General features: G+C 39.0%; 1 protein-coding gene across 2 annotated transcripts in view; it reads left to right on the top strand.

Moving 5' to 3' along the window:
• LOC128660913 (ras-related protein Rab-10) overlaps positions 1-14,893 on the top strand; it is a 207,349-nt gene that overhangs the window by 114,418 nt on the left and 78,038 nt on the right. For both annotated transcript variants that reach the window (XM_053715006.1, XM_053715005.1), the window contains exon 2: positions 6,630-6,690. In XM_053715006.1, coding sequence (XP_053570981.1) covers positions 6,630-6,690 — 61 coding nt within the window. The remainder of the gene's footprint in view (positions 1-6,629; positions 6,691-14,893) is intronic.

Genomic DNA, 14,893 nt, shown 5'->3' with positions numbered 1-14,893 from the left:
CAGGAAATGCAAGAGGATCACCCAAGCAGAGCTGCTATATAGCTCCTCCCCTCTACGTCATATCCAGTCATTCTCTTGCACCTAACTAATAGATAGGACGTGTGAGAGGACTGTGGTTGTTAAACTTAGTTTTTATTTCTTCAATCAAAAGTTTGTTATTTTAAACGGCACCGGAGTGTGTTGTTTCTTCTCAGGCAGCATTAGAAGAAGAATCTACCTGAGTTTGTGTATGATCTTAGCGGTCGTAACTAAGATCCACTTGCTGTTCTCGGCCATTCTGAGGAGTGAGGTAACTTCAGAACAGGGGATAGCAGGCAGGGCTCACCTGCAAGGAGGTATGTTGCAGTATATTATTTTCTAAGGAATGGAATTGACTGAGAAAATACTGCTAATACCAATGTAATGTAAGTGCAGCCTTAAATGCAGTAGTAGCGACTGGTATCAGGCTGATATGTATGTATGTATACACTGAGGTATTTCTGGGGAATGGAATTTCACTAAGAAAATACTGTATATATTTAAGTAATATTGAGCCTCCACTGCAGTGAAAGCGACTAGCAGCAGGCTTATTAATAACATTTCATAATTTTCTTTTTAAAACGTTTACTGGCATGTTAATCGTTTTTTTCTGAGGTACTTGGTGATAAAACTTTATGGGCATGATTTTTACCACATGGCTGTCGTTTGTTTCTGAATAAAATCAGTTTACTGAGCTTCCCCACTGTTGTAATATGAGTGGGAGGGGCCTATTTTAGCGCTTTATTGCGCAGTAAAAATTTAGTCACAGTCTTCCTATTTCTTCCTCCATGATCCAGGACGTCTCTACAGAGCCCAGGGGTCTCCAAAACTAGTTTTGAGGGAGGTAATCACTCACAGCAGACCTGTGAGAGTGTGTTTTGACTGTGATAAAAACGTTAATATTAAATTGTTATCCGTTTTTGGGTACTAAGGGGTTAATCATCCATTTGCTGGTGGGTGCAATCCTTTGCTAACTTAATGCATTTACTGTGAAAATTTGGTTGCTATAACTAATTTGGTTCATTGTTATTTCAACTGTGACAGTTTTTTTTTTTTTTTGTGCTTCTTAAAGGCACAGTAGCGTTTTTTATATTGCTTGTAAATTTATTTGAAAAGTATTTTCCAAGCTTGCTAGTCTCATTGCTAGTCTGTTTAAACATGTCTGATACAGATGAATCTCTTTGTTCAATATGTTTAAAGGCCAATGTGGAGCCCAATAGAAATGTGTGTACTAATTGCATTGATGCTACTTTAAATAAAAGCCAATCTGTACATGTAAAGAAAATTTCACCAGACAACGAGGGGGAAGTTATGCCGACTAACTCTCCTCACGTGTCAGTACCTTCGCCTCCCGCTCAGGAGGTGCGTGATATTGTGGCGCCAAGTACATCAGGGCGGCCCATACAAATCACTTTGCAAGACATGGCTAATGTTATGACTGAAGTACTATCTAAATTGCCAGAATTTAGGGGTAAACGCGATCACTCTGGGGTAAGAACAGAGTGTGCTGATAATAATAGAGCCATGTCTGATACTGCGTCACAATTTGCAGAGCATGAGGACGGAGAGCTTCATTCTGTGGGTGACGGATCTGATCCAAGTAAACTGGACTCAGACATTTCAAATTTTAAATTTAAGCTTGAGAACCTCCGTGTATTACTAGGGGAGGTATTAGCGGCTCTGAATGATTGTAACATGGTTGCAATTCCAGAGAAAATATTTAGGCTGGATAAATATTTTGCGGTACCGGCGTGTACTGACGTTTTTCCTATACCTAAAAGGCTTACAGAAATTGTTAACAAGGAGTGGGATAGACCCAGTGTGCCTTTTTCACCCCCTCCTATATTTAGAAAAATGTTTCCAATAGACGCCACCACACGGGACTTATGGCAGACGATCCCTAAGGTGGAGGGAGCAGTTTCTACTCTGGCTAAGCGCACCACTATCCCGGTGGAGGATAGCTGTGCTTTTTCAGATCCAATGGATAAAAAGTTAGAGGGTTACCTTAAGAAAATGTTTGTTCAGCAAGGTTTTATATTACAACCCCTTGCATGCATTGCGCCTGTCACGGCTGCGGCGGCATTCTGGTTTGAGTCTCTGGAAGAGACCCTTAGCACAGCTCCATTGGATGAGATTATAGACAAGCTTAAAGTCCTTAAGCTAGCTAATTCATTTATTTCTGATGCCGTAGTACACTTAACTAAACTTACGGCTAAGAACTCCGGATTCGCCATTCAAGCGCGTAGAGCGCTGTGGCTTAAATCCTGGTCAGCCGATGTGACTTCTAAATCTAAATTGCTTAACATCCCTTTCAAAGGGCAGACATTATTCGGGCCCGGTTTGAAAGAAATTATCGCTGACATTACTGGAGGTAAGGGCCATGCCCTGCCTCAAGACAGGGCCAAACCAAGGGCTAAACAGTCTAATTTTCGTGCCTTTTGTAACTTCAAGGCAGGAGCAGCATCAACTTCCTCCGCTCCAAGACAGGAAGGAACTGTTGCTCGCTACAGACAGGGCTGGAAACCTAACCAGTCCTGGAACAAGGGCAAGCAGGCCAGAAAACCTGCTGCTGCCCCTAAGACAGCATGAAGTGAGGGCCCCCGATCCGGAAACGGATCTAGTGGGGGGCAGACTTTCTCTCTTCGCCCAGGCTTGGGCAAGAGATGTCCAGGATCCCTGGGCGTTAGAGATCATATCTCAGGGATACCTTCTGGACTTCAAAGCTTCTCCTCCAAAAGGGAGATTTCATCTTTCAAGGTTGTCAGCAAACCAGATAAAGAAAGAGGCATTTCTACGCTGTGTACAAGACCTTTTACTAATGGGAGTGATCCACCCAGTTCCGCGGTCGGAACACGGACAAGGGTTTTACTCAAATCTGTTTGTGGTTCCCAAAAAAGAGGGAACCTTCAGACCAATCTTGGACTTAAAGATCCTAAACAAATTCCTAAGAGTTCCATCGTTCAAAATGGAAACTATTCGGACCATCTTACCTATGATCCAAAAGGGTCAGTACATGACCACAGTGGATTTAAAGGATGCCTACCTTCACATACCGATTCACAAGGATCATTACCGGTATCTAAGGTTTGCCTTCCTAAACAGGCATTACCAGTTTGTAGCTCTTCCCTTCGGGTTAGCTACAGCTCCAAGAATCTTTACAAAGGTTCTGGGCTCTCTTCTGGCGGTACTAAGACCGCGAGGAATAGCGGTAGCTCCGTACCTAGACGACATTCTGATACAAGCGTCAAGTTTCCAAACTGCCAAGTCTCATACAGAGTTAGTTCTGGCATTTCTAAGGTCGCATGGGTGGAAGGTGAACGTAGAAAAGAGTTCTCTATTGCCACTCACAAGAGTTCCCTTCTTGGGGACTCTTATAGATTCTGTAGAAATGAAAATTTACCTGACAGAGGACAGGTTATCAAAACTTCTAAATGCTTGCCGTGTCCTTCATTCCATTCAACACCCGTCAGTGGCTCAATGCATGGAAGTAATCGGCTTAATGGTAGCGGCAATGGACATAGTACCTTTTGCACGCCTGCATCTCAGACCGCTGCAATTGTGCATGCTAAGTCAGTGGAATGGGGATTACTCAGATTTGTCCCCTATGCTAAATCTGGATCAAGAGACCAGAGATTCTCTTCTATGGTGGCTTTCTCGGCCACATCTGTCCAGGGGGATGCCCTTCAGCAGGCCAGATTGGACGATTGTAACAACAGACGCCAGCCTGCTAGGTTGGGGCGCTGTCTGGAATTCCCTGAAGGCTCAGGGATCATGGACTCAGGAGGAGAGACTCCTTCCAATAAACATTCTGAAATTAAGAGCAGTTTTAAATGCTCTTCTGGCTTGGCCTCAGTTAGCAACTCTGAGGTTCATCAGGTTTCAGTCGGACAACATCACGACTGTGGCTTACATCAACCATCAGGGAGGGACAAGGAGTTCCCTAGCGATGATGGAAGTCTCAAAGATAATGAGCTGGGCAGAGTCTCACTCTTGCCACCTGTCAGCGATCCACATCCCAGGCGTGGAGAACTGGGAGGCGGATTTCCTAAGTCGCCAGACTTTTCATCCGGGGGAGTGGGAACTTCATCCGGAGGTGTTTGCCCAACTGCTTCATCATTGGGGCAAACCAGATCTGGATCCCATGGCGTCTCGCCAGAACGCCAAGCTTCCTTGTTACGGATCCAGGTCCAGGGACCCGGGAGCGGTACTGATAGATGCTCTGACAGCACCTGGGTTTTCAACATGGCTTATGTGTTTCCACCCTTCCCGATGCTTCCTCGATTGATTGCCAGGATCAAACAGGAGAGAGCATCGATGATTCTAATAGCGCCTGCGTGGCCACGCAGGACCTGGTATGCAGATCTAGTGGACATGTCGTCCTGTCCACCATGGTCTCTGCCTCTGAGACAGGACCTTCTGATTCAGGGTCCTTTCAAACATCCAAATCTAATTTCTCTGAGGCTGACTGCATGGAGATTGAACGCTTGATTCTATCAAAGCGGGGATTCTCGGAGTCAGTGATTGATACCTTAATACAGGCTAGGAAACCTGTTACCAGGAAAATTTACCATAAAATATGGCGTAAATACTTATATTGGTGCGAATCCAAGAGTTACTCATGGAGTAAGGTTAGGATTCCTAGGATATTGTCTTTTCTACAAGAAGGTTTAGAAAAGGGTTTATCTGCTAGTTCGTTAAAGGGACAGATCTCAGCTCTGTCTATCCTTTTACACAAACGTCTGTCAGAAGTTCCAGACGTTCAGGCTTTTTGTCAGGCTTTGGCTAGGATTAAGCCTGTGTTTAAGACTGTTGCTCCGCCGTGGAGCTTAAACTTAGTTCTTAACGTTCTGCAAGGTGTTCCGTTTGAACCCCTTCATTCCATTGATATCAAGCTGTTATCTTGGAAAGTTCTGTTTTTAATGGCTATTTCCTCGGCTCGAAGAGTCTCTGAGTTATCGGCCTTACATTGTGATTCTCCTTATCTGATTTTTCATTCAGACAAGGTAGTTCTGCGTACTAAACCTGGGTTCTTACCTAAGGTAGTCACTAACAAGAATATCAATCAAGAGATTGTTGTTCCATCATTGTGCCCTAACCCTTCTTCAAAGAAGGAACGACTTCTGCACAATCTGGACGTCGTCCGTGCCCTGAAATTTTATTTGCAGGCAACTAAGGATTTTCGTCAAACTTCTTCCCTGTTTGTCGTTTATTCTGGACAGAGGAGAGGTCAAAAAGCTTCGGCTACCTCTCTCTCTTTTTGGCTTCGTAGCATAATACGTTTAGCATATGAGACTGCTGGACAGCAACCTCCTGAAAGGATTACAGCTCATTCTACTAGAGCTGTGGCTTCCACTTGGGCCTTTAAGAATGAGGCCTCTGTTGAACAGATTTGCAAGGCTGCAACTTGGTCTTCACTTCACACTTTTTCAAAATTTTACAAATTTGACACTTTTGCTTCTTCGGAGGCTGTTTTTGGGAGAAAGGTTCTACAGGCAGTGGTTCCTTCCGTGTAAAGATCCTGCCTTTCCCTCCCGTCATCCGTGTACTTTTAGCTTTGGTATTGGTATCCCATAAGTAATGGATGACCCGTGGACTGACTACACTTAACAGGAGAAAACATAATTTATGCTTACCTGATAAATTCCTTTCTCCTGTAGTGTAGTCAGTCCACGGCCCGCCCTGTTGTTTACGGCAGGTCTAAATTTTTAAATTAAACTCCAGTCACCACTGCACCCTATAGTTTCTCCTTTCTCGTTTGGTTTCGGTCGAATGACTGGATATGACGTAGAGGGGAGGAGCTATATAGCAGCTCTGCTTGGGTGATCCTCTTGCACTTCCTGTTAGGGAGGAGATATAATCCCATAAGTAATGGATGACCCGTGGACTGACTACACTACAGGAGAAAGGAATTTATCAGGTAAGCATAAATTATGTTTTGTGGAGATATATGCCCCAATAAAGCATCTCCGTGCTATTTTCAGGGTCTTATCTTTCAATTCTAGCTGTAGAGCTCTGTAGCCTCACGTGCAGAACCATATAGTCATTTATAACTTCAGATTTAACGCTTTTCTGATGAGAAAACAATCTGCCTCTGTCTTACATTTTATGCAGTTATCCAGTTAGTTCTTCTTCATTTCCCTAATCAACACTGGCCTAAAGGCAATAAGAAATGTAAGTCTATCCAAATAGGCAAATTCAACAACCCCTATAAATTTGCATAGAACAAAGTGGCCAAATCATGACACGTCACTCTACACTGTAGCTAATATCTTCATAAGATAATTACAAATTTGAAATAAATGTATTTTTTTTTAATACCAGCTGAATTCTTAGTGAATCTCAACTATTGGGCCATAAATAATATTTAGTTGTGGGGAAAAAAGGCACAATGTCTAGTTTTGGGGTTTGTTCATGAATTTATAACTTAACAGTCACTAGTTTCTATAGTCCTCTGTGGAACTTCCTACTTGACTTTAAGATGAGTTTCTTTGTCTAGGACAATTTTGAAAACTCACTACACTATTCTATTACTGAACTTTTGTGTACCGAAAACTTTATATTTTAAAATTTAATAATAAAAATTATAATAATTTTTTTTTGTATTATTCTAGGCATTGACTTTAAAACGAAAACCATCCATATTGATGGAAACACATTAAAACTGCAGATATGGTAAGAATCTTTCCTGTGTCTTTTATTACAGCAGAAAGGGTCATAGTTTTTTATTTCATTGTATTTATTAATGCTAAACAGGGTTAAATTGATTTGATGCATGTCAAGATCCAGAGGTGAATCAAGAGTAATCTAATGGGACGATGCCACCCCCTCTTAGGGAAAAAATATTATATATATCTGTCTAATGTATGTATATGTAAAAAAAATCCTTCCAGAAAGTGCTTGGGACGGGAAAAGGTTTGAAATTGAGTAATATTTGTATATTTGCATCTGTTAAGCCCTTCCTGCTGGTACTTGTAAACAAATAAGTAAAAAATTGAAATCACGCGATCAAACATGCGATCATGTGATGGGATAGGATCAGGAGGAGTGCCTGGAAGAGATTGTTATCGCTTCCAGAGGCTTTCAGGATATTGCAGTAATGCCTCGATATTGAGGCATAAATGCAATACCCTTTTTTAAGCCACTGATGCAGAGAGAGCCACTCTGTGGCCCTCTCTGCATCAGCCAGCAATGGTGCCAATCATTGGTGGGTGGGAGCCATAGCAGGAAGGCAGATGGGCGGCCCATCGCTGTATAACTTCTGGATCCTCTTCATCTAGTACGCGCGAGTGGTTGGGAGCGCACGGGGGGGGCGTATGTGTGCACTAGTACATTAACATTACATGTATTGAATAGTATGTGATGGAGGGAGAGGGAAATGGGGGTGAATAAATGTTAAGAAAGGGATCTGAGAGTGGGGTAGGCTATTGAGGAGGGGCAGCTACACTACAGAAAATTGGCTTTTTTGCCCAAAAAAAATAAGATACACTTTTTTTTTTTTTTTTAGAAAACTGGGTACTGGCAGATGTTGGCATATAGGTAGAGGGGGAGGGTTAGAGAGCTGTTTGGAGGGGATCAGGGAGGTTGGGGGCTAAGGGGGGATCCAACACTGCAGAATAAATAAAAAAACAAAGTATAAATATATATATATATATATATATATATATATATATATATATATATATAAAAATACAAAAAAAGAGAGAAAAAGACCACTATTAGCAAGCACTAGACTATAACTTTAAAATATATCATCACACATTTTGCAAAATAGGCTAGAGAAAGGGGAAGGCCCTCAGCTGTAACCATAAACAATATATTTATTGTAACAATTGTCAAATTACAAATCTATTGTTAATCTACAATAAAGACATTTCAGACATATGTGAGTTATTTAGTAACCCCATAAGTTCATATTTCCTAATAACTGAAACATTCCAAAATAGATTCAAACTTGGGCCGTATAGATCCTTAAGGATATATCCTTGGTATGGAGCATACAAACGTCAGGTTAGTTGTAACCACGGGACCAATATATTTTGAAGTTAGCAAGCCATTAGTGGTAGGTATTTCAAAACAGCTATACGCTGCATCTGTAATCCATCGGCTTATATATATCAAATAAATCCCAAAGTATTTATAGGCAGTCTAACCACAACACTTGTGTTGATCAATATTCCACCCTCTAGTATGGAAACAATATAGGCAGCGAACTAAACACTTTCCAGCCAGTGATGCATAAGGTGATTAACAACTGAAGATCATATTACCTGCATCGGCACTGACTCGGATACAATGCTGTGTCGCCTTTTTTCATTTGGTGTGTTACAGTTCACCTAGGTTCGCATTATATTACCTGCTTCATTCCAAACTTTTTAGGGATGGGTCTCCAAAATCTTCACCATGGTATGTGTTGTGGTTGCCGCAGATGGTTATTTTGTAAATAACAGGCTCAATTCCAAGGATGTTAGGGAAATCGTAACAGAGGCTCTTGAGTGCATAAGCATGCCTCCAAGCCTGGCCCAGAATGAAATATCTGTAAGTTAGCAATATAAATCAGCGGTTTGCAGCTGACAAACTCGCTGTGTTAGCAGCTACGCGCGTTTCACCCGTTCAAATATACAGGCTTCTTCCGGCTTGATTCGGATTGGAGGTTGCCCTCCATTGTTTTAAACAATTTGCTCCGCCTTTGTTTCCAAATGTATTGCCCGGTGAATTGATACATGTTTCATTTAATGTTGACATCGTTACTAAATAATAATCTATTATCTACAAATTGTAATAAATTTATACGAACAATTAATTTTAAAGAAATCAGCCGCCTGCGTTTAACAACCTGAAATATTGGCTATGTTTAAGCAGTATATATAATTCATATATTATTCAAATTTTATGTTGATCAGGTTTGTAAAAACTTTTTACATATTATCAATTGATCTAAGAACATCTCCTAAATCATAGTTTATGAACAGAATCCATATTTTAATTAACCAAAATAGAGCTCTATTTATTCAAAAATTCACAAAAAGGAGCCAAAATGTATTTCTTCATTCATGCCTAGAGGTTTTAGGCTTTTAGTGTTGAAAATCCATTTGCTTTCTTTGCATAATAGGATTTGATCCAGATTTCCCCCTCTCTGTTTGATATCTACTAATTCTAAACCCCTGAAGCGCAATATATTTTTGTTGTTGTTATGAAACTCCATGAAGTGTCTCGCTACACTTCTAGTTTTTATACAATTATTTTTGATGTGACAGACTGAGCAGTGTGTGCATTTAAAATTTCCATCTTTATATCTCTTTTCTGTGAGCCAATTCATCTCAGTGCCCAGTGGGAGGGCACTGAGATGAATTTAATTGAATTTATGGAGAAATTTAATCATAATGATTTGAATCTTAAATTTACATATACATACAGTTTAGATGAAATAACATTTCTGGATTTAAGAATCCTGAATTCAAACAATGAACTGAGAAAAGCTACACATAGGAAAGATACGACAGGCAATCTTCTTCTTTCCTTTGATAGTCATCACCCCAAAAAATTAATTGTAAGTTAGAAAAAGTGTGGGGGGGGGGTTCCCATTTTTTCCATCATATTTTTTTACAAAAATTATAGTACATTTTTTATAGTACATATTTCATTATAGTAGTCGGGCTCTTGGATCATTGCATGCACATAGAAAACAAATTTCAAAAGTACCCCAAGGGTGCGCCAAACCTAAAAAGCTTAGGAATTAGTGATCTACATAAACACCATTTTATTAGCTATGGGCCAGATTACAAGTGGAGTGCTAATTAACACTTCCACTCAAGCATTAATTGTGCTAGAAGTAAGCTTTTTTACGCTTGTTGGGTTGCGCTTGTATTTCATGTATTCACCCATAGAAGTTAATGGAGAAAAAAAACATTAAAAAAAGAAAACCCTATTTTTGCGCAAACTCGATTGCGTATTCTCATGTACGCTAACCCGACATGAAAATATGAATAAAAAATATGAATATTTCCAATTTCAATGTTCTTCACATAGGCTATATTCTATTTATTCAGATATGCATATTTCTACATATCTCATGGTATTATATACAGGTAGCCCTCAGTTTACGCCGGGGTTAGGTTCCAGAAGGAATGGTTGTAAATAGAAACCGTTGTAAATTAAAACCCAGTTTATAATGTAAGTCAATGGGAAGTGAGGGAGTTAGGTTCCAGGCCCCTCTCAAAATTGTCATAAGTAACACCTAAAACATTACTTTTAATGCTCTGAAATTAAGACTTTATATGCTAAACAGCATTATAAACCTAATAAAATAATCACACAACACAGAATATATAATTAAACTAAGTTTAATGAACAAAAACATTTGCTAACAGCATTATAAATCTAATAAAATAATCACACAACACAGACTTTACTTTAGTGCTCTCCATTGTTAGGATCTTAAATTCCAGTATGGACAGATTTATAGGCAGGAAGATCTTGTTCAATTGAAAGCTGCTCGATAGCTCAGGTCTGGTTACACTGATTAATTTCAGCTTGCTTGTGTTGCATATTTTTGCTGCAACACAAGCGGACAGCTCCACCTACTGGCTATTTTAATCAATGCACTGCTTTTCAATGCTTTTCAATAGCAGTCACATGACTGAAAAAGGTTCTTATTCTGAAACGGTTCAAATTGAACCATTGTAAACCGAGGGCCACCTGTATATATATATATATATATATATATATATATATATATATATATATATATATATATATATATATATATATATATATATATATACAGGGAGTGCAGAATTATTAGGCAAGTTGTATTTTTGAGGATTAATTTTATTATTGAACAACAACCATGTTCTCAATGAACCCAAAAAACTCATTAATATCAAAGCTGAATAGTTTTGGAAGTAGTTTTTAGTTTGTTTTTAGTTATAGCTATTTTAGGGGGATATCTGTGTGTGCAGGTGACTATTACTGTGCATAATTATTAGGCAACTTAACAAAAAACAAATATATACCCATTTCAATTATTTATTTTTACCAGTGAAACCAATATAACATCTCAACATTCACAAATATACATTTCTGACATTCAAAAACAAATCAGTGACCAATATAGCCACCTTTCTTTGCAAGGACACTCAAAAGCCTGCCATCCATGGATTCTGTCAGTGTTTTGATCTGTTCACCATCAACATTGCGTGCAGCAGCAACCACAGCCTCCCAGACACTGTTCAGAGAGGTGTACTGTTTTCCCTCCTTGTAAATCTCACATTTGATGATGGACCACAGGTTCTCAATGGGGTTCAGATCAGGTGAACAAGGAGGCCATGTCATTAGATTTTCTTCTTTTATACCCTTTCTTGCCATCCACGCTGTGGAGTACTTGGACGCGTGTGATGGAGCATTGTCCTGCATGAAAATCATGTTTTTCTTGAAGGATGCAGACTTCTTCCTGTACCACTGCTTGAAGAAGGTGTCTTCCAGAAACTGGCAGTAGGACTGGGAGTTGAGCTTGACTCCATCCTCAACCCGAAAAGGCCCTACAAGCTCATCTTTGATGATAACAGCCCAAACCAGTACTCCACCTCCACCTTGCTGGCGTCTGAGTCGGACTGGAGCTCTCTGCCCTTTACCAATCCAGCCACGGGCCCATCCATCTGGCCCATCAAGACTCACTCTCATTTCATCAGTCCATAAAACCTTAGAAAAATCAGTCTTGAGATATTTCTTGGCCCAGTCTTGACGTTTCAGCTTGTGTGTCTTGTTCAGTGGTGGTCGTCTTTCAGCCTTTCTTACCTTGGCCATGTCTCTGAGTATTGCACACCTTGTGCTTTTGGGCACTCCAGTGATGTTGCAGCTCTGAAATATGGCCAAACTGGTGGCAAGTGGCATCTTGGCAGCTGCACGCTTGACTTTTCTCAGTTCATGGGCAGTTATTTTGCGCCTTGGTTTTTCCACACGCTTCTTGCAACCCTGTTGACTATTTTGAATGAAACGCTTGATTGTTCGATGATCACGCTTCAGAAGCTTTGCAATTTTAAGAGTGCTGCATCCCTCTGCAAGATATCTCACTATTTTTGACTTTTCTGAGCCTGTCAAGTCCTTCTTTTGACCCATTTTGCCAAAGGAAAGGAAGTTGCCTAATAATTATGCACACCTGATATAGGGTGTTGATGTCATTAGACCACACCCCTTCTCATTACAGAGATGCACATCACCTAATATGCTTAATTGGTAGTAGGCTTTGAGCCTATACAGCTTGGAGTAAGACAACATGCATAAAGAGGATGATGTGGTCAAAATACTAATTTGCCTAATAATTCTGCACTCCCTGTATATATATATATATATATATATATATATATATATATATATATATATATATATATATATGATTATATATATAAGTAGATATATACAGATATAAATAAGAATATCTATTTCAAAATAAATACAATTAAGATATTCTGCTATGTGCAGAACAATGGAATTTGAAATATTTACCGTAAATATACACTATAACATTTTATTAAATATGAAAACTCCATAATTATATCATCTACTGCAAAGGGCTCCAATGCACATTGTGTATATATATATATATATATATATATATATGTATTTATGTGTTCATATGTGTATATATTTACTGACAGATAAACACATAAATATATTTGTATACATCTATAGACATATAGATATTTGTATACATACATATAAATCTTTAGACATGTATATGTATGTATCCCTATGTTTAAGCCCTTTGCCTGCCTTTTTTCTCCTATATTTTATTAGATGGTGTTTTTATGAGTGTAACTGTCCTTTGTAATTTATTTCTTATGTATCTTGTGACACTTTTTAGTTTTGCAAAACAGTTTACAAGAGCTCTGAGGACGTGTTAATAATTCTAGCGCAAAATCGATATTGCGCTCAAGAGATCATGTTTACTTTCAACTCCTAATACGAGCAATAAGCCCAACAAGCGTAATCACACACGATAAACCCCTTATCATTTGTGTACAAATGTTTGCGCTCCACTCGTAACTTGGCCCTAGTGTTCTGCATCTTTTTTTTCCCATTCTAAATGATTTAAGCTATTGATTTACCTTTCTATCTTTCCTAAACCCAGTCTATATTTAACAATTCAGTGATCTAATTTTTCCCTTAGCAGTTTTTCTGCGGCTTCTTATGTCAGGTTTTAAGTGAATAAATAATACCACATGATGCTGGCAACATACTGAGTCACAGACCCCTACAGCCAGAATCATATGGTCTATTTCCATATCATTACTGCTACACTAAGCAATACAAACAGAGGATTTGATTTAAAGTTGAGAATGAGAAAACATTTTTTTATTGACTACAATGTAAAAATTAGTTGGCTATACATGATACTACAGATCAAGCCTGGTCTATATAAAAAGTTACCAATTGTTTTAACATATCAGGGAGGATCACAAAGCGTATACGTTATGAGCCAAGCAAAAGGGAAACTATCGTGTTTTTTTTTATAAAAATAACTCCAGTATTTTATGCTAAAAACATAATTATCATGAATATGTTGTCAATATATTATTGAGCAAGAGGTTGTTTAAAAATAAAAATAGAAAGTGCTGCTTATGTAGTCAAGAATGGGCTACAGGTTCCCAAATCCGGAATTCCAAAATTAAGACTTATTCTAAAATCCAAACTTTTTAATTAATCTTTTTTTCTAAATAAAATTATCAAAAATTGTCAGGATAAAGGTCTAGATGAGTAACCAGGAAATCTGTATGTAGCAAAGGCAGTGAGCACACAGAGTTATCAGAAAAATAGTCCAGAATACCATTACAAAAGTCACCAGGCAGGTAATCAGTCCAAAACTGATAACTCAACAAGGGAGCAGGCAAAAGGGAGGATCCAGAATGAAGAACAAGGTTATAACAGAGAAGGAGGGTCATGAGCATAAACACCAGTGTCATCATAAATTAATAACCAAAATGCAATGCAGAGCAACCCTCGTGTCTAATGACTCCCACAAGCTTTGGACCACCCACACTCAGGATCATTAGGGGACAATCACTGCCTCAGACAGATCCTCCCTGAGTGAGTACCAGTAGCCTTGGCCTCTCCCCTCCCTCCTCTTCTTCCCTTTCCTTTCTCAGGATCATCCCTTAGCTGCTTCCCCCAGTGATGCTGAGGCTGAATTTAGCCACTAGGCCCAGCAGCCGTGTTAGTGCTCCCTGGACAGTGGCTTTGACACTGACAGCATTTAGGCAAAGACCTGAGTGTGAGTGTCCAGTGTGTGCTGGGCTGGCAGGAGCATGATACAGTGAGGTGATTTTAGCTGCATAGTACATCGTTTTAAAGCAATACATTATGTTTATACATCAATAAAGCACTTTTGGGGGTTAATATTACATTGAGGGTAACATTACCAGTGTAAAGCAAAAGAAATCCATCCTGCCTCTGAAAATAAATAATTTCTTCCTACAACTCAGTGGATCTACTAGTTGAACTTGTAATTGTCCCTTTCTGAAACATAAATATTTTAGTTTGTTAAATGAACATGTATATATAATTTAACAAAACCTGTCCATCACACCCCAGGTATCAAAATAGTAGTTTCTTGCCCCTTTAATACGATCTATCTCTTTCTACAATATTGATTCTGTATGTTGACCCAGAAATGTATACACTAGAGTGCTTGGTAAATTTTGGTCCATTAAATTTTATAACAGCCTACTAAATTCATAGTTATGTCTTTTTTTCCCATTAAATTATTCTGCAGCTAAAATTTGGCCAGTTTTACTTCATGTTTCTAAAGTTAAAAAATAGCATATCAGCAGTATTTTTAAGTATTATTTATCTACTGCATCTTGCAATGTTCATTTCTTTA

The sequence above is a fragment of the Bombina bombina genome, chromosome 5 (assembly GCF_027579735.1).
Source record: "Bombina bombina isolate aBomBom1 chromosome 5, aBomBom1.pri, whole genome shotgun sequence".
Taxonomy (NCBI): domain Eukaryota; kingdom Metazoa; phylum Chordata; class Amphibia; order Anura; family Bombinatoridae; genus Bombina; species Bombina bombina.
Note: the sequence above shows the minus strand (reverse complement) of the source record. Positions and strands in the feature narration are given on the sequence as shown.